Consider the following 27,577-nt stretch of genomic DNA (forward strand, 5'->3'; position numbering starts at 1 on the left):
CACGGTTTAATCGAGCATGGCCTGCTCGCAGCAGTCCCCAGCACCTGCCTGCCCTCAGAGACACCACAAATGAGGTGGAGCCCTGGTAGGGATTCCTCCCTTCTTTTTTTTGATGGACACTTTTCTTATCATTCTCCAGGAGCTGCAGCACTGCAGGCGTTTGCTACAGAGCAAACCCGAGATGAGCTGAGCCTCTCGCACTCGGTCTGGCCACATCCACCCCAGGCAGCAGAGCAGCTGAAGGAAAAACAGCTCTGAGCAATATTTGCACTCAAACCTGGGGCCTGTAACACCTAAATGCACTCAGCTGGTTAGTTTGGACCCTGACAAGGTGGAAAAATGAGTAAATGTTGCACAGAGAGCAGGCAAGGGTTTCGCTCTACCCCAGAGACCATTCAAGTCTCTGTGTGTAGGTCAGTACTGTGCTACAGGCCCCAGCCCTGCCCCTTGGACCCAGCTGTGATATTCTTTGAAACACCTTATTTACTACAGCTAGAAATTATTCTTATTTCACTACACTACCATTAACATCATCCATTCAATATTAAGAAATATGTGCAAATGTACCAAGAATAAACTGTTCAGGGGTTTGCTTTTTATAAACACCTAAGACTGATGCTTTGAAAACAACAACAACATGCAAAATCAAATCCCATCAAAACAGAAAATTGACACAAATTTTAATATTTATATATTTTAAATCAAAACACAATTAAATAGAGTATGGTTTAAGTACATGAATACTTGGGCATGAGAGAAATAAGAGGTGGTACATAGTACCAAAAACCTATACACAGCCTTTTTTGCTTTTTTATAGACAATACAGTGTGTCTCTATACAATCGAATATTGCAACAGAATAACACTTGCTAGTCAATCAAGATATTCTGAACATTGGAGATGATTCAAATTCTTTGCAAAGTTTGAAGAAAAAAAGCAATCATGAGTAAAACAAAAAACCCAAAATAGAAGTGTTGTATACTAAAAATGCAGCTATAACATAAGAGACACTGAGGATTTTTGATACCCTGCAAAAATCAATTCACTAGGGAAAAAAAAAAAAAAAAAAAAAGAGGTGCTGTGTAACACAGTGGCTTTTTTAATTACAGGTTTTGCAAGTGTTGACAATGTCAGGGAGAAGGCCAGAGGTCATTAAAAATTGTTTTTCTTTGTAAACCAAACATCTGGAATTAGATACTATGTTGGTCAGAGGACAACAAGCTATGGCAAATGGCAGCAATTACTTTTTTCCCTTGCTTGTGGAATGGAAAGAAAAGGGAGCAGTCTACAGGGTACAAGCTCCTCAAACTGTGGGCTGTGTTCGGAGCCGTGGCTTGGGAGCAGAGGGTTTCACAAGTGCAAGAGCCTGCTCTGTGTTAGACACGGGAGGTTTGTGTGTGCAGGTGTAAGAGCTCAATAAGGAAGAGTTACACTGTCCAGACTTCGCTCCTGATCATTCTACGCTGCCTTCAAAGTTAATGTAGTTATGAAGTAAAATACATTTATCTTACAGTTGAATACGCATCTATTTCAAGTAAGGAAAAATAAAACTTAGAAATTTTTAGGTCATTCACTGCCAATGAATTTCAGGTTCACTTCTCCAATGGCCAACCTTAGGAACACACGCCATGGCCCTTACAATTATGTGTTTAAAAATTACAAGTAGTAGAACTAGAAACTACAGCAAAACCTTCCCCTCTGCTGTGGCTTGTGTCCCATTCCAGATATTTTGCTTAAAAGTCTTTTTGAGACAGGGTCAAGTATTTGTGAAGTTGATCACGGTTTCTCAGTGACACATTCATAAGCTGCGTCTTCATCTCTTTAAAAACCATCATTATTGTGAATGCCACATACAACAGGAAAAAGTGTTTCTTCACGCTCTACGGTAGAGGTACAGGATTGCTTCTTTTCAATTCTTCTTTATAAACGAGGGAGATTTCAGCAGTTGGAGTAACAGTGCTTTGTTTTTTTTACTGGCTGTGTTAAAGAATCCACCAAAAGGGAAAGTTCACTCCTTCTTGAAGCGGAAAACCATATTTCCTGTTCCGGCATTTCTAAAATCATAGCTGAAAAAGGAAAAACAGGGTTAGAGTTCACTTTACCCTAAAATACAGAAGGCAATCGCTCGATAGAAAGATATTTTGTGTTTAAAAATGTTGAAGCAAGGTATGCTCGTGTGTGGGAGAGAAAAAACACCCAACTAATCCCACAACACACTCAACTTTCTGATTACTGTAACCGTGCTTGCTTAATTGAATCCAGAGCATCTGCAGCCACTTGATATTTCTAAATACTGTGCTGAGTGACCTTTTCATCTAGCCAGACTGGAATGATATAATTTGCAGCCAAGCTATTAAGTGAAATCATTATACAAGCCATTTAAATGTAACTGCTCTATTAAAAAGAAAACAGTCACATAGTGAAACTATGGATTCATCCGTTTGGGTCTAATAACTGGGCTTTAGCACATGTTGACCTTCAATAATTAAAAATAGTGAAGTTAATTTTAAAAAAGTCAGATGCATGAAAGCCAGAAGTACCAGCTATTAACTTGCTAAACTGTTGTCATTATTTCACAAAATCTAACAGTTGCATCAGAACTGTCTGGTTTTGGTTTTTTTTTTGGGGGGTTGTTTTTGTTTTGTTTTTTAAGACAGAACATGTGGACTTGTACAACAAGGCCACTAAATACCAATATACAACACTAGGCCACTAGCCTATGGACAGGGCTACTGTGTCTTTTTTAAAGTGTTAAGAGACAGCACTGCATAAATCGGTGCACCCAACAAGACCACCTTCCCACTGTTGAGTTTTACTGACACCATAGGCAAAAAACCCCAGTATTCATTAATATGAAACAGCAAGCATGAACTCAAATAAGGAATTACAGTATTGATCCTGCTACACAAATCACCCTTTTAACTAATAAGGCAGTTTGCAAAGACTCAAAATGAACAAAGACAATTTTAATGCTTGCACAGGAGAACCATTACAGATGTCTGTTAAGAAATTCCTACATCATATGTAGGCTGAAACACTTCCAACCTTTGTTTCTTCATATCATGCTATGCTAGTTTGAACATTTACCAGTGTGGGTTTCAGATGCACTAGGAAGACAAGCAAGAGCTCTGCTCCTCCCACAGTCTGGCTTAAATCAGATAAAGACAGGCAGCCTTTCCACCCCCTCACCTTCGTAACCTTCTCCGAAGGCTGTTCGCATTGCGCCTGCTGCATAACGTCATTGACTATCATCTTTGCTATCCTCCAAGCCATCTCTTCTTGAGCCTGCCATAGAAAAAACATCCCAAAATACAGATAGCTTCAATTTCTTAAAATAAAAATACACTCCTCTCGGCATAATTCACACGCTCAACCCTGGAGATGTGGTTAACCTTCACAACCCAGTGACTTGTAGTAAATGTATCCTCACTCGATAGAAATGCACCTGGTTTCCAAGTACAGCATTAACTTCAGTTATCATGAGTATTTATGGTTTGATGACATTTCCAAGAGAATTAGTAAAGTTTTTAGACTTAATTGTTGGGGACTTCTCCAAGCCCCTCTGAGGGGGAAAAAATGCAGCCTGTAATCCACGTACCGTGGTCACTTCATAGTAAAACACAAAGAACAGCAGCACCTCCACTCTTAATTGTAGATATAACACTGTAATAAGAAAGGCTTGACTGCAAGCACACAGTTAACCATTATATTAGTTAAACCAGCAAGCACTGGCAAAAATCAAACTAGTTTCACACATGCATGCAATCAAGTTATATTTAGCACACAGAGTCTGACAGTTCTTGTTGGTGCACCAGAAAGATACTCAGAGAACAGCCAGGATTAAGAATTTCAATACTTCACTGCCCTAATCTACGCTGTAAAGTCAGTCACAAGGACAACATTAAAGAGGACACACCTCATCTGTGTTTCCTTGAACCCATTTCTTCATTGCTTGTGAAAACATGGACCCTAGTTGAGATAAAAAAACAGCAAACAACGTATATTAGCAAACTCTGTGGCACACCTCTATAAAAGCTAATTCCTTCCATCCTCAAGGGTTTGCACTGCTGGTGTTAGAGAACACAGAAGAGTGGGATGAAAGGCAAGGGATCACGTGGAGCCATGGCTTATTAGACACTGGGCCCAAACCATTCCTCTTTACAAGAGCTGAAAATCAGCATTAACAGCAGATCCCAAACTGGGTGCAAAGCATGTGGAGAGCTGAAGTTCTTTTTCATCTTGAGACCGAATCTTTGAAGGTTTGATCATCAGCTCAGCTGCTAGCGGCTTTCGTCCCTGCCAGGTTCCATCGACAGCTCCAACTCCCACAGGCTGCTCATACTCCCAGGAGTCCAGCTGGACCAGAAAAGCAGAATATGGATAGGAAATTGGGCCAGAGATGGGTTTTGCCTCACTACAGGGCGGTCTCCTAAGCATCTCTATTTGGCGAGTCAAGCATCTTGCTTATCTTGACTGCAGTAAGGAAGAAAGCAGTTCTGCAGATGTTCACAGAAATGGAGAGAAAGAGGAAAACAAACCTTTTGATTTTTTGACATCAGGCTCTGGTTCAGATTCTCTGATAAACTGTCCCAGATCACTGACTCGTCCAAATGTCATCTTCCTGAAGAGAGGAAAAGAACCACAAAGGTTACCAAGAGAACTTCAGCATTATGGAAAGCTACCAGTCAGGAAAACAAAAAAAGCCACCACAATAAAGACTCTAGTGTCAGAAGACTGGCATTTTACCAATTACCGTGTCTTCCACCTAAAACTGATACATTGGGAAAAGTCTCCTGCTCTTCTCACATATCCGAATTTGAAGTGTATCTTAAAAATTCTTCTAGAAACTAGAAGCAGGCAAATATTTCAATGACTCAATCATGTAATATCAACAGGCAGTGCTAGCGAGTGTTCTACACTATCATAAAAACATGTCATTAGGGAGAAAATAGTTTACAGTACCTAAAAGGACAGAAGACTGGTATACAATAGAAAAGCAAGGTAGCTATAGAAACAAAGGGTTTCTGTATGAGATTCACAGAGCAGAAGAGCTTTATAACAAAGAGCAACTTAAGAAACAGAAGAATAGCTGTGCAATCTGCTAAAGAAATTAAGTATAAGCCCTTCTCTGCGATGGGGGGTAGGGAGAAATCAGTTACACATTACAATATCAAAGGCGGCTGAGCTTATTCTTTCCTGTTCCAACCCCAAATAGGAACTGCTTAGCTGTAGTTTGGAGTCAAAGAAGAATAATAACTAGGAGAAAGAAAAAAAAATGGAAATACTTCTCTGGCTGCTATTCTGGTCAGAGAAACATTCACTATGACACTGGTGTTAAATCACACTACTGAAATAAATTTACTTTCAAATGTACTAAGATTACAACTTTTTGCATTTATGTGTACTCTCCATGCAGGAGGACACAGCAAAAATGAGACAGAGGTGAAACACATACCTAGAAAGAATGAGATACACTGAATGAACCTTACCCTGCATATGTTCGTTGATATAAAGATTCTGGATCCAGACTTGCAGCATCTACAATTATTGCTTCATCAAAATTTTTCAGGATTTTAACATTAGCCTTTTTGACATTGGACTACAAATAAAAATTCTAAGTATTAGTGCCCAATGCAGACAACTAACAGCTTCTTAACAAAACTGCAATTTTAGTGCTTTTACACTGCGATAAACCTCCACAGAGTCTCTGAGCAAGCATAAAAGAACTAGAGAGCATCTACACAGCGATGAATTCCTAACTCAGTATGACACTGTTTTTAAACAGAGGATGATAAAGTTATATGAACAGAGCCAAAGACACAACGTACAGGTCAGCATATGTAAGTGTAAGGACTGCTGTCTAAGAATTATCAACTGAACAGATCTGTGTGCACATGCAAATGATTTGTTTGTGAGTACATAACACTGAGCTACCTCAAAAGCTGCAGTGTCACTCATCCCTCTCATGCACTTGGTAAGCAATTCCCAAACACGCTATGCTTCCCCCATACACAGAGAACAAACACTTATCTCTTGGCCTGGAGTATTTATATAAGATTATGAAAAAAGCCAAGGAAACATTAGAGCAACAGCAGGGAGAGCACAAATGGACAGCAATCTATTAGCACCTTAACACAGAACAGAAATATTTATGGTAGCTGCCTTGCAAACTCCTTTCCTGCTGCTCTGCATAAGTGCTGTTTTTTATGCAAAAATATGCAGAGACCCAGAGATTCTCTTATTCAGATAAGTAGGAATGCACACCACAAAATGCAGCACTTCATTTCCTAAATTGTCCAAGCAAGCCAATTACCAGCAGTTTCTCCTGCTCAGACTATCAAGTAGCAGGATATTTCAAGAACGCAGATTTTATTCCCCACTTTGCAACTAGGAGGAGGAATATTATCTCCTTGCAAATTAGGAGGTTTAAAAACATTACCAGCAGGTAGAACAGCTTCCAAGTTGCTCAAAACAGTCCATCAATAACCTTGGTCTAGATACTGAATTTAAAGCCCATGGTGGCACTGCAGCAGTCAATAAAAGCAGTTCAGCAGAAGCTGTTCTCGCTTAGCTTTTCTGCTCTCAGCTGGGCTTGCAGTTTGCAGGCTGACCTGGTTACAGATAAGCTAGAATCTGCTTATTCTTGCTTCTTTCAGATCTGAATTAAGCAAAGCCAGAATTTTTGGAACAGACAACTCTTGGTTAAAAACACATCTTTGATATTACTGGGAGGGTTTCAGAGCGGAGTGAGCTCCACCGTCCATTTCTGAGGCCAGGCCCACCCGGGAACACAGCTCTCAAAGCAGCACCACAAAAGGCAACACAAAAGAAAGATGCTGGCCCACAACCAGGGCACCATGCAAAGCAAACACACAGTGGACACTTCTCAGTGACTCTGGAAGGGTAACAGAGCTGAAGGAGCCCCATCACAGGCTCATTTTTACGCAGTACAGCGAAGAAGCAGCCACATAGCTCTGATCATGCGTAGCAACTGAACAGAATGACTTACCCAGTAATCAACTTTTTTAATGCCTATCTTTACATCAAATTATACACATGCAAACAAAACTGAGGTACCACCCCTCAGCTCTGAGCATCTCAGTGGCAATACAGCAAAGTGACAGAGCTCTCTTTTGGCAAGGCGAGGAGTCTGGCCATTTTCTATCAGACTAGCACAACTAGCTAGCTTGAGAATGATAGTAGGGAAGAGTCTGCCGAGACCAACCAGTGATCACCACCTGGTCAGATATTAACTGTCAGTGCTCTATGTTTTTGTAGATAGAGGTCTTAAACCATAAGAATTGAGTGGACTTTTCAGGAAAGGAGATCTGGCACTTTAATAGAACTGAGCACACAAAACTTGCCTATTTGTATTTAAATTCTATAGCATATTCACAGGTGTCAATTTTTGCCCAAAGTTAACTATGGCATTGAACAAAAACCCACATTATTTCTAATAAAAGGCATTTTTAAATGTTACGGCACTAAGAAACAGTCTTCAGTGAATATTAACAGCTCAGTAAAAATGTAACTTTGATGCAAAGAGCTAAAAGCAGAATATGGCTTTGGGTGCAAGAGATACCCCTCCATGCCAATACTGTTTGTTTGAACATGGCAGCAGGTAGACTAAACCCATCCTAATATAACACAGGCTTTAATGTTAGAGTGGAATGGGAAGATTCAAATTACAAGATGTTTCCTTACAACGTATGATCTTTGGTATCGACACAGAAAAGCAATTGCAGCATTTCCTGTAACAGAATCAAACCACAAAACTCATACCTGGGAGGCAGAGCCATCCGGGCCCCCTACAGAATCGCTATCGGGAGAGCTACCGGGGCCGTGAATACTCAGTGCAATATTCCCTCCTGGAAATTCATCTCCTCGTACTGAATGGATGAGATCATTCAAGTATTTGTAGTAAAGGTTGCTGGACAAGAAACCAGGTAAAAACACCTGAGAGAGAAGAAGAAGTCCTCTTTAATTGAGGCTGGTCTGCACAATTACTGTAGATTGATTGCAGAACAGAAGGGACACACAAACATCTCAGTCCTTGTGTAAATGATACACAAGTAAGTGTCCATAGACAGAATTATTCCAGATCAGCAATTGCATTGCTTTAAATTTGAATGCTACTGCAAAACAACTGTATTAACCGAATCCTTCAGTAATTGGAACTGAAGTTCAGGTATTTTTTCCTCCCTAGAAAAGCCAGACAACCCAGTAGGCCTACAGTTATTTTGCTGTGCTGTTCAAAAATCATCTGCAGCTCCAGAATCAAATCTTTGATCTCTAGTATCCAGGTATCCCAGAGTTACACTATTAGCCACATCACTGGTATTAGACTTGCAAACAACTGCTACTAGCAGGAAGGAAAATCTTCTAAAGATATATAAAGAGCTGATGATAGCAATTCACATGGGAGGAAATTCTGTTATTTCCATTAAAATGCAATAATCACTCAAGACAAACATTTCACAGAGAATTAACAGAAGCCAGTGTGCGGTATCTTTTCAAATCAGGCTGGGAAGAACAGTCTAACGGGTTTTACTAAAGCTGTTCTATTATCCAGGTAAACAGGAAGTCAGTAAAAGAACAGGAAAAATCAGAGATGCTGCAGGGATCACCTGACACACTGCACAATCTCCACATCATCTTTACTAATGGTTGAAACTGTTCTGAAGAAGGTAACTCACCGTCTCCATGGTAGTCCACGCCTGGCGTAACGGAGTAGTGAAGCAGTTAGGGAGAGGCCCACCTTCCCTGCAGATGTTGGATTCAATCTCTAACCTCACTGAGTCATCAAACCCAAGAGGATGCGTGGCTTGAAGGGAGAAGTACCTGCAGCACCGGACAGGGGAAGACAACGACAAAAGGATTTGCAAAACTTTGCAGGTGGTTAGTACCTGCCCTTTCCACTGAAGACCATTAATCATGCTGCAGCCACTAGACAGTGCTGGCTTCAAAATCATACACACAACTGATCCTCACTATCCACAGGGGAAGAAAAATCCCCAATTCACAGAAACATTTTTGATAAAGCCTTGCCCTGAACTTACAGATAAAAGAAACAGAGCGTCGTGTGACTACTGATGAGCAGAATCTTACACAGTTTTGTAGCAGGGATGCAGGAAACACCCAGAACTCTGAAGCAGCATTTCTCCACTAATCACATCATTGAAAACAGTTTATGGATGGAGTGGAGAGATGACTGATGGAAGTCAGAGTGAACTGCTTTCTTCCTGTCCAATGATTATCTCCTACTACGGCAATAACTCAACAAGCTTATGGCAAGGAGTCTCACACTTCAGCTTAAGAACAAACTTTTTCTGGAAGCAGTTTTGATGTCTGTCTTCCAGTTGTATTATTGCTAAGATGAAGCACAAAATAAAGGAAAAAAGTGACACTACTGAGAGTGAAAGTTTGATGTTAAAAGGGATCGGGTCGCTTTCTTAAAAAAGGAAAAATATTTTGAAATACTAACAAGAAGCACTATTTGGCTTTCACAATGTGTGGTAACAGGTCCTACAGCCTACTTTAAATGGCTAACAGTATCTGAACTTTAAGGTTTTTCCTATAGTGATACATCTGCTATTAGGTTTAAATCATTTACATTTTCATATGGCAACCAACTGGTTTTGATATTTCATGACCAAACATTAACTCAAGCAATCAGCTCCTGAAAACTCTGGGTTGTGTTTAAGAACGGAGTCCTCATAAGCATTTTCTCCTCATGTATAAAGAAAAATTTTAAAAGTCCTTGGGTACATACACATCGAAGGCCACCTTAATAAAATGCATTTCAGCATAACAGTGCAAGACTGCACAGTTATGGTTTGAAAAGGAAAAGTTCCTTTTGCACAGTGCAACAGAAAACTACAAACACACAATTAGAACTTCAGAACAAATAATAGTTGAACTCCCTCACTTGTCATATAAAATCATGGCATCATTCTGTGCTTCTTGCCCATCATACTGGCCTTTTTTGGCAGCAAGTTGAGACTGGAAGTTATCTGCTGCCAACCAGAACTGCAATACATTAACTGCATCTTCCTTCTCCATGTACTGAAAGGGAAATTAAAAAAAGAGGAGAAATTAAAGAAGTTTTAGCAAAATCTTAATAAGCATAGACCAACCTGCTCCTTCTCGTTTAAAACAAGAAACATGGTCCATATATTAATGACGCAAAATTTTCCACCAGGGCATATGAATATTCTGAATTTTCAGATAGTCTTGCAGACAGATTTAGTTTGTTTTTTTTTAAAAAAACAAACCAAATAAACACACAACTACTTATTTGGATCATACTAAACAGAGGAAAAACTATTTTCATGCTATGCTTAGCTTACCTTGAGCTTGGCATACTGTCTCAGCTTCCCAGCTTTCTCTTTCAAACTATATTGGCTTGTCAGACTATCAGGACAAGTATTTCACTACTAACAGATGACTCCCTAAAGGTATAGGGCTCTGCAACTGTAAGATCATATATTTAACCTACCACATTCCAATCTGGTATCCTCTCTATGTAAAGCTATTGAATTATTTGTTATATGTTATAGTGCTTAAGGCTTTCAAAGTCACTACTTCATTTGGCAAGATTAAGACGACCATGGCAAATCTTCTACAAAGCAAAGAGACACTCAGCTGCACTCACTAACTGGAAAAAGACACGCATGAATACTCATGCTACAATACAACATACAGGTCCGAACATCTGAACTAGTCCTACACATGGACAGGAAACTGTTTAATACATTTTCTCCTGGAAATGTATCCACCTAATTTTTTATTATATTTGAGGTGTCTTTATTAGAGCCATCAGGAGATGAATAGTTTTTTCCATTTGATAGAAAGGAATAAAAAAACCAGCCCAAAACCTAACACTCACCTCAGAGAAATAGAACAGGGCTGATTCACAGAAAAGTATGTCAGCCAGATAAACAGTCCCGCTAGTCAGCACCTCAATCTGATATTTACAGAAATGATGACTTCGCAAAAATTCACTAAAGTGCCTGCACAAAGATAGAAAAACAACTAGTTATTGTCAACAGCATTCAGGGCACCTTGTGAACCACTTAGTTCTTTCCCCAGAAGTCTTATAATTTTAGTCAAAAGCAAAACAAACAAGAAAGGATGCAGGTTTACAAATGACACAAGAAAGACACAAAGAACGCAATAATAGCATGCACATAAAACTTCAGCAAGTGATCCCAGGAATGGATTTGGAGGAAAAGATGTGAGCAGTTTCAAGTATAGAAGACTGCATAAAAAAAGTGATTACACAGTTATGCCTCCATAAGCATTTTTAACAGAACCACCTTTTGCAGAAGGACAACAGACACAAGAAGAGAAACCATTCAATCAACTTACTCTTGTTCCATTGCATTAAACACTATTGACTGTGCTGTAACAAAACAGTTAGGATCCACTTGTCCATCTTCCCCACAAATCTTTGCTGCAAAGAAAGATCAGGTTAATTTTAACATGCATTTGGCTGATCAAGCTGAAAGACATGAGTGATGACCAGTTAATGAAAAATTGCAGTTCAAATCCACCAGACTCAGCTGGTTCTGACTGCACAAAAGGAGCTTTTAAAGTACTGCAGAGAGCTGAATTACAATATTATGGCTAAAATACCTGATGGAGACTCAAATCTGGACTGCCTCTATAACCACCAGGAATTCTTTCACTAATTTAAGTAAAGTCTCTGAAAGATCTTCAGGGGATATTGCACAGCACTACTGAAAGGTCAGATCCACCGAAACTTTTAAAGTGATCTACTATCTTTTTACAATTGACTTTAAATTTCATAAAAAAGAAATACGAGCGTGTGTGGTATTCAAGATACATTTTTATGGGGAAGGAGAGGAGGAAGCTCTGAAATGAGTAGGCAGCATACATTCTTACCAACTATGTCATTTCTCATTGCTTCTGTAATAGGTATTGGTTTAGCAGCATCTGGAGAAATATATTTGGTAAAAGTACTAACTGCATCCCGTTCTATACCTACAAGGAAGAAATACAGAATCAAACTTTGAATTCCCTGGTATAGGTCTAAAATGAAGAGAGAACAAACATGTGCTCTTCAGAAAAGTAAGTATCTAATTATCAGCAACAAGCTTCCTTCCCATGAAGCTTTCAGTCCACTACTCGATGCCTGGCTACCAACAAGCTACAGTGACTGTGTTATTTCCAGCCAGATCACAGTAAGCCCAGCATGGACTGACTAGTGAGATGGAACAGAGCAACACAGCTCTGAGCTCCCTACCACCAGACAAGACAGCACCCTCTTCCTCAGCTGCACACCTTAGTCCCAGAAATGACGCCTTTCTGGCAAGGTCTGAAGTTCCCAATTTCTAGCTCTCATCATAGAGAATGTAACACACTTGTGCTAACAAGGAATTAAAAAAAAAAATAAAAATCTTAAAATGGGATGCCTCAAAACAAGATATATGCTTTACACCTCATCTTTTGAGAGTTGGGATACTGCTCTGGAAGAAAAAAAAAATATACTCCAGACTTTTCAGATTTCTCAAAAAAGACCTAATACTTTCAAATTATTTTTAGACATCAGAAAGCAAAGGTGCTTTTCATTACTAAAGTATCACTGAGTTTAAGCTACTTTGGAGCTGAGGTTATGTATTGTGGAGGTACATGATAAATAACTATATGAGAAAGACAAACAGCAAGAGAAAGGGATGCAACACAAGGAAACAGTTGGGCAAACAAAAGGAACCAATATGAAGAAAGGAGAGTTTCCTTTTTGTCTGCAGACTTGCACAAATGAGGGAGAACTGAGTAGATGCAAAGTAGAGAAACAGGTTACTGTGCATGTAGCTTACTACCAAAAGTAAATATTTTAATTTCATCCTTACTTCCAGCAGCCTCTGAAGAGGTGGAATCCAAATGAGAACAAATCGGTTACAAGGGGAGGAACTCTATCAAATAAATCCAAGAACAAAAACAGTACATTCCACACAAAACTCTCTACGAGTCTCTTGTTACCATTACTTACGTCATTTTACATGATACATGATATTTACCTTTCATGGAAAGTTAATAATCAATTCTCAGCCCCATCATCCAATTTTTCTGCAATTCTTTTAAGTTGGGATGGAATGGATGAGGGAAGAACAGGACATTGCAATGTTCATCTTCATTTCTTAAGATTACACATGTAAGAACAGAAGTAACCTAACCTTATTGGAGTACATAATGACTCTGAAGTCTCTTCAGCAGCGTATTTATTGTTATACAACCAGTCAAACAATACATAGCTCAAACCGAGCATTAGCTTATACAGCAAGTTAACATTACTGATACACAAAATTATTTTCCTCCTCGCAACACCACATCATACTTACTAAGAACATGGGAGAACCAAGGCAGCTCACTGTGCAAAGCAAGCAGCAGCTCCTATGCTCCCATCTCCCCACCTTTTTAAAGAAAGGGAAGACACAGCACTTACTTTTCATGAGTTTTCCTGACAAGTCTTTTAGTGCAGAGGAAGGGCTGTTTCTATTTGATGATGTAAGCTTGGAACATTCTTGCTCATCAGCTGGAACAGAATGGGTCCCTGTCTCAGATTTGCTCAGACAAAGAACACTGGTGCTGTCGCTCTCCTGACCTGAGAGCACGTGGTTCTGGCTGTTGCTAGTTCTGTCGTTCTTGTCCGAAGCCACCAGCTTGGTCCTGAGCAGACGGACTGTGCTAGAATCCTCCAGTCTCTCCTCAAGCAATCCCGTTGGAGAAGACGACACCATTTCCTGCTGTTTCGAGGGTGACACTGGCTCTGCCAACGAACTCTGCTTAACTGTGTTCAGGCTATGTGCTCTTATACGGGACCATGTTGTAGAGTGAAAGCTTTCAGCCTCTAACCAAAACTTAACCAAGTGTTCCATTCTGCGTAGTTCCATAAACTGGATAAAATAAGGGAGGGCTACATTGTCCTGCAGAACTTGTTCAAGGGTCTTTGAAAGGCTTGATTTGGTCTCTTGAGCCTGGTAATTCAGACATGATCTGCCTAAAGAAAAATATACAGGGAATGACTCCATATGTACTACAGGCATGGCTATTCAATACAAAAATGTCCTGCAATGCAACTGGTGAAGTGACGATTCCATCATAATGGCGGTACACAAAGTAAAGGAACCTCTTAACAAACAAATGCACTGTCCCAATTCAAAACCCTTTTGGGATAACATAGGTGCTATGGTAATAGCACTCAAATTTTTTTATTACTTAATCTACTTGCCTGAAAACCAAAGGATGGTGAGTGTACTAGTAATAGACACAGAATAAAAAGAAATGTTGACATTATAGAGTTGAAGAAGCCTTACCTAAGTCTCCAAAATGAGCAGCTTCCATGTGACTTGGCTGCTTCTTAAGGGCAGCTGTCCGACTGCTAGAAAAAGAGTCCATGTTGGCAGAGATGGCATTAATTGCCACATGGCTTGGTCCTGCAGCCTCCAGCAAGGCATGATTTCTAGTGCTTCTTTGAGGGGAATGTACTGGTATTGGAGCTGGAATCAAGACAGGAAGGATTAAAAGACAAGGATCCCAAAACCTCTTCTAAGCAGTATCCAAGGCTGAACACCCCAAGACATGCCAGAAAGTTTGCAACAGTCAACCTTATTAAAAATCTCATTGTACCACTACGTGTCATCTTTGATCAAAGGTCTGATAAGAGTAAAGGCCACAGAAATAAACAAGTTTTATCATAGCAAGAGTAAACTCACTTCCAATAGACCAGTGGTACACACCCACCTATATTTGCCTTATTCAATAGCTAATAAAGAGATGCTAAGTCTTAGTTTACATGTGAACTATTGTTCCTGAGTCTTCCTGCTTCCTTGATAACCACTATCATGATGGCTTAATACTCTGTCAACAATTTAGTTTAGTTGCAGTGTTCTCGCCAATCCATTTCCATACCTTTTTGAAGGCTAAAACGTGTTACAAAATCCTAAACTACAAAGTTATCTGTGATTTTTAACAAGAATATTTTTCAAAAATATTTTCTTTGCCTGTTTACTTTTAAGAGAAAAAGCAACAAGGAAGTATCTCTGATGAAACCCAGGTTATAAAACTTAACCTCCCCTAGCTGTTTTAGAACACAGCTGGCTATTTGAGCCCAAAGAGAACAAAGAACTTCCTCACACAAAACTCTGCCAGTGAAAAAGCACTAACTAACTGTTAATTGACAACAAAGCTGAAAAAACAAACCAGCTCACAGCAGTTTCAAAAGCTCTCAGGAAATAGCATTTGATTAGGATGTCATGCAAGGACATCTTACACCTCTGACTCAAAAATAATGCCAGTCAGATGACACATTATCTCAGCACACTACTTCCTAAAGATGTGTTTCATCAAGGTGTCAAGCAACTTGGTTCTGAGGACTTTCATGCTGCATAACTTTATTTTTATTCACAATTTCATAACAGACGATGACAGAAGTTGACAATTTCACACTTGCACGTCATGGTAACAGATACCTTAGGAGTAACAGTATAGGAGCATTAAAATGTTTAAGTTATTGCAAAGTGTTTCTCCAGTTGCAGTGTTTAGTACAAGACACCACTTGCTGCCTCTTACAAAGCTTTTGGCATTTAATACCAGTGATAATGGAGAAAACATTTTTTTGTGAGTCCAATGGGTAGCAGCCAGTTGCTTAGCTGATGACATCAACTGGGGAAAACTTGGTGGAGGCTACTCGTGTAGAACAAGAGCCACTCTCCTCACAACAGTTTAGGCTTTTGTGAATTCGAGTCACATTTTATTTTTTATTATAAACATTTGAGGTAAAATTGTTCTACATAATCAAAGGATCAAACACATGTTCCAAAACCACCAGATAGCACCACATCGCTAACCTAACATCATATAGACTGTGGAGCAGCTGCTTGCCAAACTGGAAAGATGCTCTCTGTTTGCAGCAGCTCACAATATGTAATACAATAAAATTTTCAAATTTATTTTTATTTACAAGGTCACCATACTGTAGCCTTTTCCTGGTAAACTCTTCCAGCTAGTCATCAGGAATTGTAGTTGCACTGAAATCATGGGGTGTGCTATTAAATGGCTGCAATTTATTGTTTCCTATATCTGATTTGAAAGACAAACCAAGGTGAAAAAAGCCTTTAATTTTCTCTTGATATCCAGATAATACATTAATAAGTACAGAAACAGAATTTTGTCTGATGATATAAAAGTAACAGATCAGATTCACACAAATTACCTCATCTCCTTTTAGCACTGCAGTAAAAACTGACAGAATAAATAATCTTGTTTTCCCATGGTTAATAAACTTCCTTCCCATCAAGATATTTTTTCCCTCCTAACAGATTTAGCAGCAAGACTTCTGTATACCATAAAGCAGCATCAGAATAGTTATTAATTCTGACCAAGATTCAGATCTTCAGTCTCACAAGCCACGTCGGTCAAAGTCAAATCAGACACTGGCAGCCTCTTTTGCAAATTAGACACAGTTAAGCTGCATTTTCAGAACCGCAAAGTACACTACATGAAAGCAAGAAACTTCAGAAGAAATTTATTGTAGGTAAGGAATAATCACTATTTGCAAGGTGACTGAATTGCATGATCACTTTGAATTAAAGCTCATGTCTGACATAGTTTAATAACCACCTGTACTCACTGATTCCACAAGATGACTAGGAAAGATTAGTTACCATAAATATTCAGAAACAGAAGTTTTGGGTCTGTTTTGGTTTTAATGCATAGGTCACATCTGTGCTCAGTCGTACAGAAACAATCCCACAGATTAAAATAAAAATAGTAGATGACATTAGATATCTGAATTCACAGACAAAATAAATATTGATCTTACTTCTAATTGCTTTCACATCTGTGGTCTTGTCTTGTTCTTTGCCTTTTACTGTAAAATACAAAGGAAAATGTTAATGCTATTTTGGGTGACTAATGGCATTTATCAGAGAAGAGACATAAAATTCTCAACTTCAGCAAGCATCACGGGCAGATGTAAACTATCATACTGTTAAAGCTGATCTCTTCTTATTTAAATCTGCATATCTAGTAACTGGCAGAGGCTTTCAAAGCTTTTGTGTTGGTTTATTTTCAAAAGCAAAACCTTATCATCCGCGAATTAAGTTTAATGAAATACAGTACGTTAAAATTAACACTGAGAAAGATTCTTGCTGTCTGTATGATGAAAGCAAGACTACGTTCAAGGTTACTTTAATTAATAGCATTAAATGTAAAGAATGGGATAGGTGTGTTTTAACATAGGTCACTGCCAGATGCTCTCTATGAACTAGAAATCACCCACATGAAAACATCTTCCTCATTACAGGACGAGCAGTGCAACACACACAGCCGAAGAGCCGTGCATGGAACCAGCTCCACAAAGCCAGAGCCAGCCCGTGACTCCTCAGTCATGATGGATACCACAGAAATGTTCTGGAAACACACTGCACACAGTTAATTCTCTCAAATAATACTGCTTAACTATCATCAAACCTACAGCAAGCAACTGATGGGAAGATAATTGTTAAAAAAAGTTATGATGGAAAAGCAGTTTTTTAAAAAAATATTTTTTAAAGGAAGCTCCTAAAGGAAGTGAATGAGGAGATCCATTTGAAACAAAAATAAAGAAACAAGAGTACTTATACAGGATGGCATGAGAAAAATTAAGTGGTGATACTGAAGAACACAATCTACTAGTGAAACCTCCGGCTGCTCCAGGCTGGGATTATTACTACAAATAGGTCATCTCTGAACACCGACTGTGGAGTCCTTCCAAGCATAACCACAAATCATAACCCAGAACAATCAAACATTTACATCACAAAACACAAGCAGATTACCAAAAAAAAAACCAAAAAACCAAACCCAACCTTTCCTACTCTGACCTAAGTATTTTAAATATTTTAAAGGGAAGCTTCAGTCTCTGGTTACATAATTGTCCTGCACGGTGGCGGCTGCAGCACTGCTGTGCTGCCAGCCTTCGCTGCGAGAAGCATAAACGTTGCAGGGCTGCAAATTGGCAACTCAGCATTTAAGATTTAAGCTAGCAGCTAGCACATTCCCTCTCTGATAGAGAGGTTTAAGCCTCTGTTAAAAGGTCTGGATTCTTTTAAAACTGAACTCTTGCAGCCAGATGCAGCTGTGAACAGTGAGAATAACTGGCTTTTACATAACTGAGGGTGCACTGATGTGCAGGAAAAGTCACTGAAAAAATCTGCATGTCTGAAGTAACACTGAGGTACCGTGGGGACAAAGCAACCCCTATACAGTATTACAAATGCTTTCTTTCCAAAATTATTCCAATAGTTGTTTCATGAAACCAATCCTAACTATTTGCAATGATTCCTGCGTTTCAGCAGAGAGTCCCCCATTAAGCCTATTTTCAGTTTGAATACATTTGTTCCTTCTTATCAACTGCTCAGTTCCTCTCTGTCTAATTACCTACTTATTACTGGTAATACAAACTCCTGGTTCATGTTCCTAACCTCTTTATACACTGGCTTCTTTTGTTCTCATCAGCCTCAAGCAGAACAAAATGCAGTAGTTAACAGCAAAGGACAAAAGAAAACTCCTATACATGACAAGACCAAATTTTTGAGAGTGAAGTTTCACTGGAAGAATTTACTTTCACTTCCCTCAAAAAAAAAAACGGATGTCACTTGGTGTCTGTGTGAAGCCAGAGCGATAACTGCGGTACGTGATGACCGAGGACTAAGAGTCTGTGAGTTTCCAGTAGCAAACCCCATTCACAAAAGAGTAACACATCAAACCGACGCAAGCTGGCCACGTGACGCCTGAGAATTTTAATTCATATCTTGGAATACAGAAGAACAAACAAACCTAAACTGTTCACACATGTATGTGTCAAAAAAACAATATAAAACTTCAGATGCAATCAACTGGTAGGACTGTGTACGTTATTACCAAGATATCCCTAGTGAAAGAGCACGGAGCCTCACTGTTTCAGTGATAACAATGTCATAATCTGCCCTCAAGCACCTGGCTGCTGGTTCAATTGCTACAGTTTAATTTCTCAACCTATTATCCACCCTGTTATTTTAAAGCCCATGCTAAAAAAAACACTATTTCACTGTTTTTGATTTTTCTACATGTTAGCAGTTTTATGATCCTTGCTATGATTTAATTTTTAAATTTTTTACCCTCTTAAACAACAACAGCTCAACCCAAGAACACTGATGCTTTTATATGGTTTTGGACGGCATGTGTCTAGTCTACAGAGTTTTATCATAAGCCTTAATTTGTTGCTTTTCTCCCAGCTGCAGTTTAAGATCTTCTCTAAAAGCCAGTATCTGAAGTGGAGATTATACAAAACAATATTATTTTACATACAACCCAGATGAAAACTTACTTCTCTCCCTAACAGGGCCACTCAAGCATTTAGTTCTGAATGTGCTTCTCTGACCAAAGAGCCTTTAATCAAAGTAACACAGCTACTCAATTAGATATTTCATGACTTTCTCCCTGAGAAAGTTTCAGGCAAAGCTGACATTGTATGTATGATTATGTATCAGGATGGAACAGTAGCTCCACAATTCTCTTCATTAGTGTGAAGCAGCAGAAGCTATTTTTGAGCAGTTTATAAGCAGTATGAAAGTTCTATTCTGCAATTCAACATTAGTATGTAAACATCCCCAAAAGGATGATGGCACTTGCAAAACCTTCAGTGGATTTCAAGTGTCTTCAGAACTACTAATACAAACAGAAATTTAAACTAATTTCTTCCATGACTACTGCACTAACCTCCGCAAAGAATGAAATTTTCAATGCTGCTACTTTGGCTGAGCAGGCTTACAACAGGCCATGTCAGTCATGAGAAAAAACATCACCTCTGATAATATGTTCTTTCCTTCCAGCTTTGCCTCCCAAAACGTAATTTTGGGCTTTAGTAACTGAGAAATGCTTTAGGAGAGCATTGTAGCAGACACTGCTGGAAGAGCAATGGTCGTGTTGCTTGAACTACAGCATTACAAGATAACAGAACTACTTCCCCAAGGGGCCCTTCCTAAAGGTGCTATTTTCAACAGAAACCACTCAAACCGCATATGGTGCAGATTGAAAGTGCACTACATTTCATCACAAGCTGTAGCACAAGTGCTTTCAAAATGTTTTGCTCTCAAAGAACATTTAAGCTACATCCATTTGTGCTACAGAAATATTATAAATATTTCAGAAGACCTAAATTTCAAATCTTAGCTTGTACTCCATAACATCAACAAAGAGATTACAACGTAAATTGCCAATGACTCCTTTGGCTTTTATGAAGAACTCAGTACAATGAGGTCCCTTTTTCAATTTGGGTTTTTAGCTACTGCTGTAGCATCCGTAGCCTATTGTATTTTTACGAAACCATGCGTATCAGCTTTGTGAACAAAATACTCTCCAAACAGGTTGAAAGGCTCAAAAATCGCACGAGGTACGAGACATTTTACAGCAGTCCACCCAACTCTTCCAGCGCTGAGCCGCGTTCCCCCCGGAGAGAGGGGCGGCGAGCCCCAGAGCGGCCCCGGGGCCGGCGGCTGCCGCCCGGCGCCCGCCACCGCCAGCAGCCGGGGCTGCCCGAGGTCACTGCGAGAGCCCCGGGGGATGCCGACAGCCCGAGGCCCCGCAGCAGCGACCCCCGCACAGCCCTGCCCTCCCCCCCCCCCGACCGCCTCCCCGAACCCTGAGGGAGGAAAAGAGCCCCGCCGCCGGGGCCGGAGGTGTCGGGACTGACCGTCATTTGCGGGGAGCCCGCTCCTCGGGGGCCGAGCTTCCTCTCGGGGCCCGGTCGCCGTCCCCAGAGGGGCAGGGCCGGGGCCCAGCAGCCGTGTGGGGGACGAGGCCGGCAGCCGCCCCTCAGCCCCGGGCCTCCCGCCTGCCGCCCCCCTACCTTTCCGCCTGAAGAAGGACATGGTGCCGGGGAGGGGGCGAGGCGGCCGCTGGGGAGGGGGGGGAAAAGGGGAGGGAAGGGGCGAGGGCAGCGAGCCGGACTCCCTATGAATGAGCCTCCTTCCTCCGCCCGCCGCCGCCTCTCCCTCCGCCTCTTCCTCCCGCGGAGGCGCCAGCGGCCGCCATATTGTCAACAACCGCCCCGCTCCCTCTTCCGGGCAGCCGGCGGCCCGCCAAGCATGACGGGATACGGCCGCGGTCCCTCCCCCCCCGCCTTACTCAACATGGCCGCTCCGGCGTCGGGCAGGCCAGCCAATCCACGAGTCGGGGTGGCCATCTTGGATGAGGGCAAGAGGCTCACTGGGGGTCCGCGGATGGGCGGGGGAAGCCGACCATCTTTGATCAGGGCTAGGGGCGCCGGGCAGAGGGAGGCGCGTTCGGCCATCTTGGATGAGGGCAGGAGGAGGGTCGAGGGAGCGTTTTAGGGACGGTCCGACAATTTGGGCGCATCCTGTGGGCGAGGGGTGACAGCCTGCCCTGAGGGCAGGCGACATCGAGCGAAGGACAGGACGGAGCTCATGGCAGGGCCGGTGAGAGCCAAGGTGCTGTGCAGAGACGTGGGCCCAAAATGTCCCCTTTGGCCACGGGGGCTGCAGCAGAGGAGACTGCACAGCCCGACAGACCTCACCCGTGTCTGAGCACCGCCGCGGGCTGCGTGGGCTTTGCAGTCCCAGTGGAGGCAGCCACCAGCTGCGGATCGCTGGCCAGGCGAGGGCCTGGCGCCTTGGCACAAGCCGCCCCTCCACACGTGGGCTCTGTGGTGGCACTGGTCGGGGCACTCGTGCGGTGCCCGCTCTGTCATTCCATCGCCAACTACCTGGTTATCGGTGCAGTGTAACCAGAAAACCCTGCCAGGCGGCATAGCGCTGGTCAGGATGTGGGGGCATGGCACAGGTGCTAGAAATCAGAGTGTCCATCTGCATCCCCAATCCGGCCACAAAAATTCTCTTAATTATCCTCCTAAGGCAAATCTTCTCTCAGCTACAAAGAACGTTTGTAGCTATAATGCATTGCTTATGTTCATCTCAAGAGTGGTACATGATACAAATGCTTTACAAACACTTTATAAAGACTACTATTAAAAATCCTGGTTTATGCATGAGGAAACTGAGGCACGGCGCTGGAAAGCAGCTCTCCAAAATCACACAGTTACACCCAATCCCCGCAGCAAACCATACAACTTTCTGCCTTTAAAATCACCATGAATGCTGGAGAGCCAGCTGAGAGCGATGAACTCTAGCGAAGGTGAGCATGGAAGAAACACAAACCATGTCCACTTTCCTGTGGGTTTTGGCACTCCATACCAGACAGGAACTAGCTTTCCAAACGCATAACTCAGCCCAATTCCTCTTCAAGCTCTTTTATGTCATGACACTTCTGGGCTTGAACCCCAGGACCTTGTCCTGTGGAACCCAGTTAGCAAAACACCACAAGAGTCCCAAAACAAACCGTGCAGGTGGCGTAGGGACCATGGGAGGCAACTGCAGTTCTTCCTTTTACATCCCCATGTCATGATGGATCGATGCAGTGTCATCCCTCTGCGACGTAATTGTCCTGCTGTTGGTGCTTGATCCATGAGAAAATGATGTAATTAATAATCATTACGTAGATTTCTGTAGCATCTTTCATCCAAGTGTTTCAAAGCTCTTTACAAACATTAATTAAGACTCATAAATTGGAAGTTGCATAAGAGGTATATGGGGATCTCTTCAGGGCTGAGATGAAGCCATCTCTTGGGCAGGATGTTGCAGCTGATCAACACCCTATAGCAACTGCATTTCCTCTTTTGATATTATTTTTGTTAACTGATGCTCTTTGATACATATTTGTACATGTGCCCAGAGGCTGGTTTCAGGATAATTAACTGAATTATTATATATGTTTTTTGCATAACAAACTGAATTATTTAATTGGCACATTACCTAAAAGGCTGCTAATAGACAAAAATATTCAAAAGGTGAGAAAGTGTGAAAGAATGGGATGAATCATTTAGGGAACACTAAACATCTTTGGTCAAAAAAGTTTGCACCCAGTCCTTTACAAACATGCATAATAACTGACCCAAATCTGACCCTGTGTCCAGTATACTGCACACAGATTTCTCTTTATTTCCATGTAACTGGGTGTTGTTAAAGGGTCTGGTTTTGCAGATCAAGCTGCAAGTTTTAATTTATATGTTGGGGTTGAAAGAGGACTCAATGTATTAGAGAGTCCTGGTCTGCCAGGCTGCCCCAGTTGCAGCTGGCGGTAAAATTCCCGTGAAAGCCTGTACTCTGGACCCTCTTTCTGACCTTACACACTGATCTTTCTACCGCCATGCCCATAGACCCTGACTGATGTTGCTTCTCTGGGTGAGCAGTGGTAGAAGCAGGTACGTTTTCTAACCGGTTTATTTAGCTGTGCATATCTGCTTCAAGCAGCGTGGACCCTTTCATGCTGGGACACGCAGTCTCCTGAGACTGCACTACCAGCTGCAAAGTGACAGTTGCTGCCATCAGTAAGCGAGGCTGTCAGAAACCTGACCAGCTGGCGACGTGATTTTGGGGTGGGTAAATTGCAGGCATCCCCCATCACGCTCAATGAGGAAGATCTTCTATGTTGTAATTAATTTTCGGACAGCAGCTCCTTTTCCAAAAACCTCATCCAGCCTGTCAAAGTCTCTGGGATAATTCAATTATCTCTTCATCAGATTCTAGATAATTGATGAAACCTCAAGCTACAAGTATGTTTGGCACGAATTACATTTCCTGGATTGAAATATTCTCCCCTTTTTGGGAATATGCAGAAGGGCTGAAGCTCCAATCCACAGTTAGTCACTGATCCTTGGACCCTGGAGATCTGAACTGGAAGCACGAATAACATCAGGTTCTGGAGTTTTTAACAGAACATGACAGTATAATTAACTGAGCAATCAGTTGAAATATGACTTCAGGACATAAATTGGCCAACATCAGAGAAGCCGGGGGACAACCCCCTAAATTAAAATAATAAAAGGAAAAAAAAATGCCTCGCTGCCTGGTGATTTTTCCCTCTCCATAGCTAGAAAAATAAACAAACTTTAATATTTGAAAAGCTCTAAATGGGATGCTCTTGTTTGGACAGAATTAATAAAGCAGAACAAGACTTCACTGATAGCTTGGCGTCTTTGACTCAGATAATTAATCACAGGGAACTGCTCTGCTCAATTACAACATTCACAAAAATACAAATGCAACAAATCATGTTACAGGCCATTGCCATTTCTCACATCTTTGGGACAAGCCATTAATTTATTTACATGTATTTACATGATGTTGGGATTCTATCTCATATATAGACTTCTCACTACTTTGGGAATACAAATAACAAAACCTATATGACTATGGGCTTTAACAGCTTAGATCTTTCTCTGGAATCAATAATAATGTCCAAAATACCTAAGGAGTCAAAGATGACTTTGTACAGAAACACACTACAAGCTTAAAAATCATATATTCTAAACATTGCCATTAGCACTGTTAAAAAAAATGCAGAATCTTATTTCAAACAATTAGACATCTTTGATGAACTTTCAAAATAAACAATACAAATGCTAATTGCTAATAATCCAAGAATTAATGGTGGGGGAGAGTGGGAAAGATGCTGCACATACATACAATGGTGCACAGTGGGATGCTGGGGAAGCTGTAAAATTGGGAAGATGCAACTGATACCATTACAGTGGGGGTGCTCCAAAACTGCAACTGCAGCAGCTTCAATTACAGACTTGTATTTTTCTCTTTTTTTTTTTTTTTTTTTTTTTTAATGGGAAAACAAGTGGCTGCATGCACACATAAAATTCACGGCAAATTTGGATGTGGCTGACCTCAGTCCATTAGCCTTAATGGGAACAGGAGGGTTGATACTGGCTTCTCAACTGTGCTGAGGATTTCAAAGAGAATTATCCCACATCCCAGCCTGGCAAAAATGAACTGATTTCATTAAAACACTGTAATACCTCCTTGCCTCCTTTCACTGCGCGCATGCCCAAGGAGGAAAGTTTGTTCCTCTGTGCCAGGCATTTGGGCACAATGAAGGGGCAAGGGGTTTCGGTCTGGCTCTGAGTGGGTGAGTGGGTGGGTTAAAACCTCAACCTTAAGGTGTAATGGAGAAAAAAATGGGGGGAAAAAAATAAAAGCCTCACTCCCAGCAGAAAGAGCTGCGTCAGTGACCTGCTGCTGACGATCTCTGAGCATCCGAGCTCTGTGGAAGGAGCGCTGAGCCGGAGCATGGACATGGGAAACAGAAAAGCACAACTTCTGCAGCTTTTCCCAGCACTGACCCTGCTGCAGGCTGCTCCTCTCACAGCCCCTTCTGCAGTGCTTTCGTGCCGCTCTGGAATGATTCTGATTTACTGAAAACTAACCAGTTGGTTCTTACCTCCAGTCTGTCCAGGTGGTATTGCTGGTGTTGCGTGGGGCTCACCTCAGATGACCTTTCTCTAATTCACAGTGGTTTTCCCGACTTCTTGGCCATTTATGGTGTCATAAATGCTTGAATGAAATCAAGATGCTTTTTTTTTTTTTTTAGAAATATAGTTTAAAACCATTTTCTGTGTTTCTCCATTTATGCGTTTTTCTTCCCCTTTTGTTCTCCTAAATGTCTCAAAGAGTATGAGAAGTGATGCAGCACGTGACAGCAGTCAGGTATTTCTACAAACCAGGGCTACTGGGAAAAGACAAAGCTGAGTGTGATTTTTGTCCTTTCAAAACTTTCCTGGCAGTTATGCGGACAACAAACATGGAGATCTTTAAATGCAGGAAAAAGACACATCCCCACGAAGCACAGGCGCTACCCCCACACATAACCGCAGCGTTTTATCCCAGACTTTCTGTCCGTGGATTCAGCTGTAAAGTGGAAATTATTTACCCATCACTTTCCCCTTCGGGGATCTCAGCACCCTAACTCCTGCCCGCCAGCAGTCTGGGCGCACACCAGGAGATGGTGCCAAGCCCCCGGCTCCTGCACTACCAGACTCTGCACGATTTTCACCAGGAAAAGTCCCGCTCTGGCTGTCTCTGAGCCATCCATCTGCAAGGGCTGCAATTAAAACACCAATCAACGCACACTGGGATCTGAAGGGAAAGTTGTTTTGTTTTTTGTTTTTTGTTTTTTCTCCGACCAAAAGCTGCCCAAATAGCTTTAACTCTGATTCAGCGGTATCTGCCGTAAGTGCCTGAAACCCGCCTGAGCTTGGGCAGAATAAATATTTTTTTGGTTCTATTTAGAAAAAGGATCTGGCTCTTTGGGCTTGCGTCTGGTGGACGTGGGTACCGCTCGGGGGGAGCGCTGAGCTTCTGGAAATCGAGAAAACCCTGCCAGATCTGCGAGGCACGAGCGTAAAATATCAATTCATGCTGCAAAGCGACCGGGAGGTTTAGGAGGAATAAAACCTGGTTGATCCACGAAGTTTCGGAATGACTGCTATAAAAATTCATCTGCACTGGGAGGCGCAGCTTTTACACTTAAAGTAAACCCCAATTCCCGGGCAGCCGTTCCCCCTCGCTCTCCGCTCTGCCTTTACCACTTTAGGGAAACCCACGGGATTACGGGGTAAAATTAATATTGCTCAAGCGAGCAGAACCCAAGAAATCCCCCAGGGAGGGGCCGTGGACCCCTGCGCGCCTCCCTGGGCTGTGCGTGAGTTTTAAAATCCCCCCCTCACCCCTCCTCGGTGACACCCCGGGCTGCGATAAATTCCCCGCAGCCCCCACGCGTGTGCGGGAAAGCTGCAGCCGCGGAGCCGCAGCATCGCCGCCTGCGGGCACCCGAGGGGGCGGAGGGGTTAAAAATACTAACGGTAACGGAAGCGATAAAAAGCCGGGCAGGGAAAACGGCGTAAAAGACCCCAAAACGTGGGCGCAGGTGAGAGACGGACACACACACACACACACACACACACACACACACACCCACTCCCATCACCCCGCCCGCCGCGGGTGTCGCAACCGCGCCCGGCCTCAGCCGCGCCCCGCGGGGAGGGAAGGGGGGGGGGGGGAGGCGGCGCGCAGGCAGCGCGCAGGCAGCGCGCAGGGGGCGCGGGCAGCGCTGCCGGCCCCGCGCCCGGCCCCGCGCCGCGGCGGGTTGCGCGGCCGCGCAGCGGCGCCGCCGATGCTGTCGGTGCCGGTGGCGGTGCCGGGGGCGGTGGCGGGCGCGGGGGCGGTGCGGGGAGCGGGCTCCCTGCCCCGCCGGCGCACCATGTGCAGCGGCGTCGGCTGCTTCTGGGCGCTGCTCTCCGCCGGCCTCCTGGCCGCCTGCGCCGCCGCTTTCCTCTCCCCGGCCTGGCTCCTGCCGCCCGGCCGAGCCGCCGCCGGCTTCGGTTTGCTCTGGCGCTGCGCCGGGCCGCCCCGCGGCTGCCACGGCTCCGCCGGCCCCGGCGGCTTCGGAGACATCCCCTCCGGTTCCTGGCAGGTGAGCGCCTCCCCCAGTACCCGCGGCGGACACCCCCCACCCCACCCCACCCCGCCTCCTCCGGGCTCCCCGACATCCCCCGTCCCCTCCCCGGCATACCCCCTGCCTGCCTTGGGCTCCCCGCCATCCCCCCATCACCTCCCAGCACCCCCTCGATGTGCCCTGGGCTCTCCAGCACCCCCCCACCCCGTTCCCTC

The 27,577-nt window shown here is 42.8% G+C and overlaps 2 protein-coding genes across 4 annotated transcripts in view; one reads left to right on the top strand and one right to left on the bottom strand.

Moving 5' to 3' along the window:
- Positions 1–678: 678 nt before the first annotated feature.
- AKAP10 (A-kinase anchoring protein 10) lies at positions 679–21,112 on the bottom strand. 3 transcript variants are annotated; one of them, XM_042791727.1, is made up of 15 exons: positions 20,737–21,036; positions 16,846–16,893; positions 14,339–14,521; positions 13,468–14,022; positions 11,907–12,005; positions 11,370–11,454; positions 10,888–11,011; positions 9,928–10,064; positions 8,696–8,840; positions 7,782–7,955; positions 5,489–5,598; positions 4,538–4,620; positions 3,916–3,968; positions 3,189–3,284; positions 679–2,065 (listed from the first exon to the last, which is right to left on the bottom strand). In XM_042791727.1, exons 1-15 carry the CDS (start codon positions 20,912–20,914, stop codon positions 2,060–2,062), a joined length of 2,076 nt encoding a protein of 691 aa, XP_042647661.1. In that variant the 5' UTR covers positions 20,915–21,036; the 3' UTR covers positions 679–2,059. The 3 variants fall into 3 exon arrangements, with proteins under 3 accessions (XP_042647661.1, XP_032860722.2, XP_032860724.2); XM_033004831.2 differs by lacking the exon at positions 679–2,065 and having other exon boundaries at positions 2,941–3,284; positions 20,893–21,112; XM_033004833.2 differs by lacking the exon at positions 679–2,065 and having other exon boundaries at positions 2,941–3,284; positions 20,737–21,112.
- Positions 21,113–27,044: 5,932 nt separating this feature from the next.
- TMEM211 (transmembrane protein 211) overlaps positions 27,045–27,577 on the top strand; it is a 65,216-nt gene continuing 64,683 nt past the window's right edge. The window contains exon 1 of the mRNA XM_042791533.1: positions 27,045–27,380. Coding sequence (XP_042647467.1) covers positions 27,081–27,380 — 300 coding nt within the window. The 5' untranslated portion in view covers positions 27,045–27,080. The remainder of the gene's footprint in view (positions 27,381–27,577) is intronic.

This window comes from Tyto alba, unplaced genomic scaffold (assembly GCF_018691265.1).
Source record: "Tyto alba isolate M040663 unplaced genomic scaffold, T.alba_DEE_v4.0 Super-Scaffold_19, whole genome shotgun sequence".
NCBI classification, from domain to species: Eukaryota; Metazoa; Chordata; class Aves; order Strigiformes; family Tytonidae; genus Tyto; species Tyto alba.

Bases quoted from the DNA above. Each gene is read 5' to 3' on its own strand.
- AKAP10 (XM_033004833.2), bottom strand. From the start codon at position 20,914: ATGTCCTTCTTCAGGCGGAAAGGTAGGGGGGCGGCAGGCGGGAGGCCC. The intron at 5,599-7,781 runs GTATGAGTTTTG...TTTTATTTGTAG, and splicing joins CGGATGGCTCTGCCTCCCAG to TCCAATGTCAAAAAGGCTAA. The intron at 3,969-4,537 runs GTTTGTTTTCCT...TATCTCAACTAG, and splicing joins TGATGTCAAAAAATCAAAAG to GGTCCATGTTTTCACAAGCA.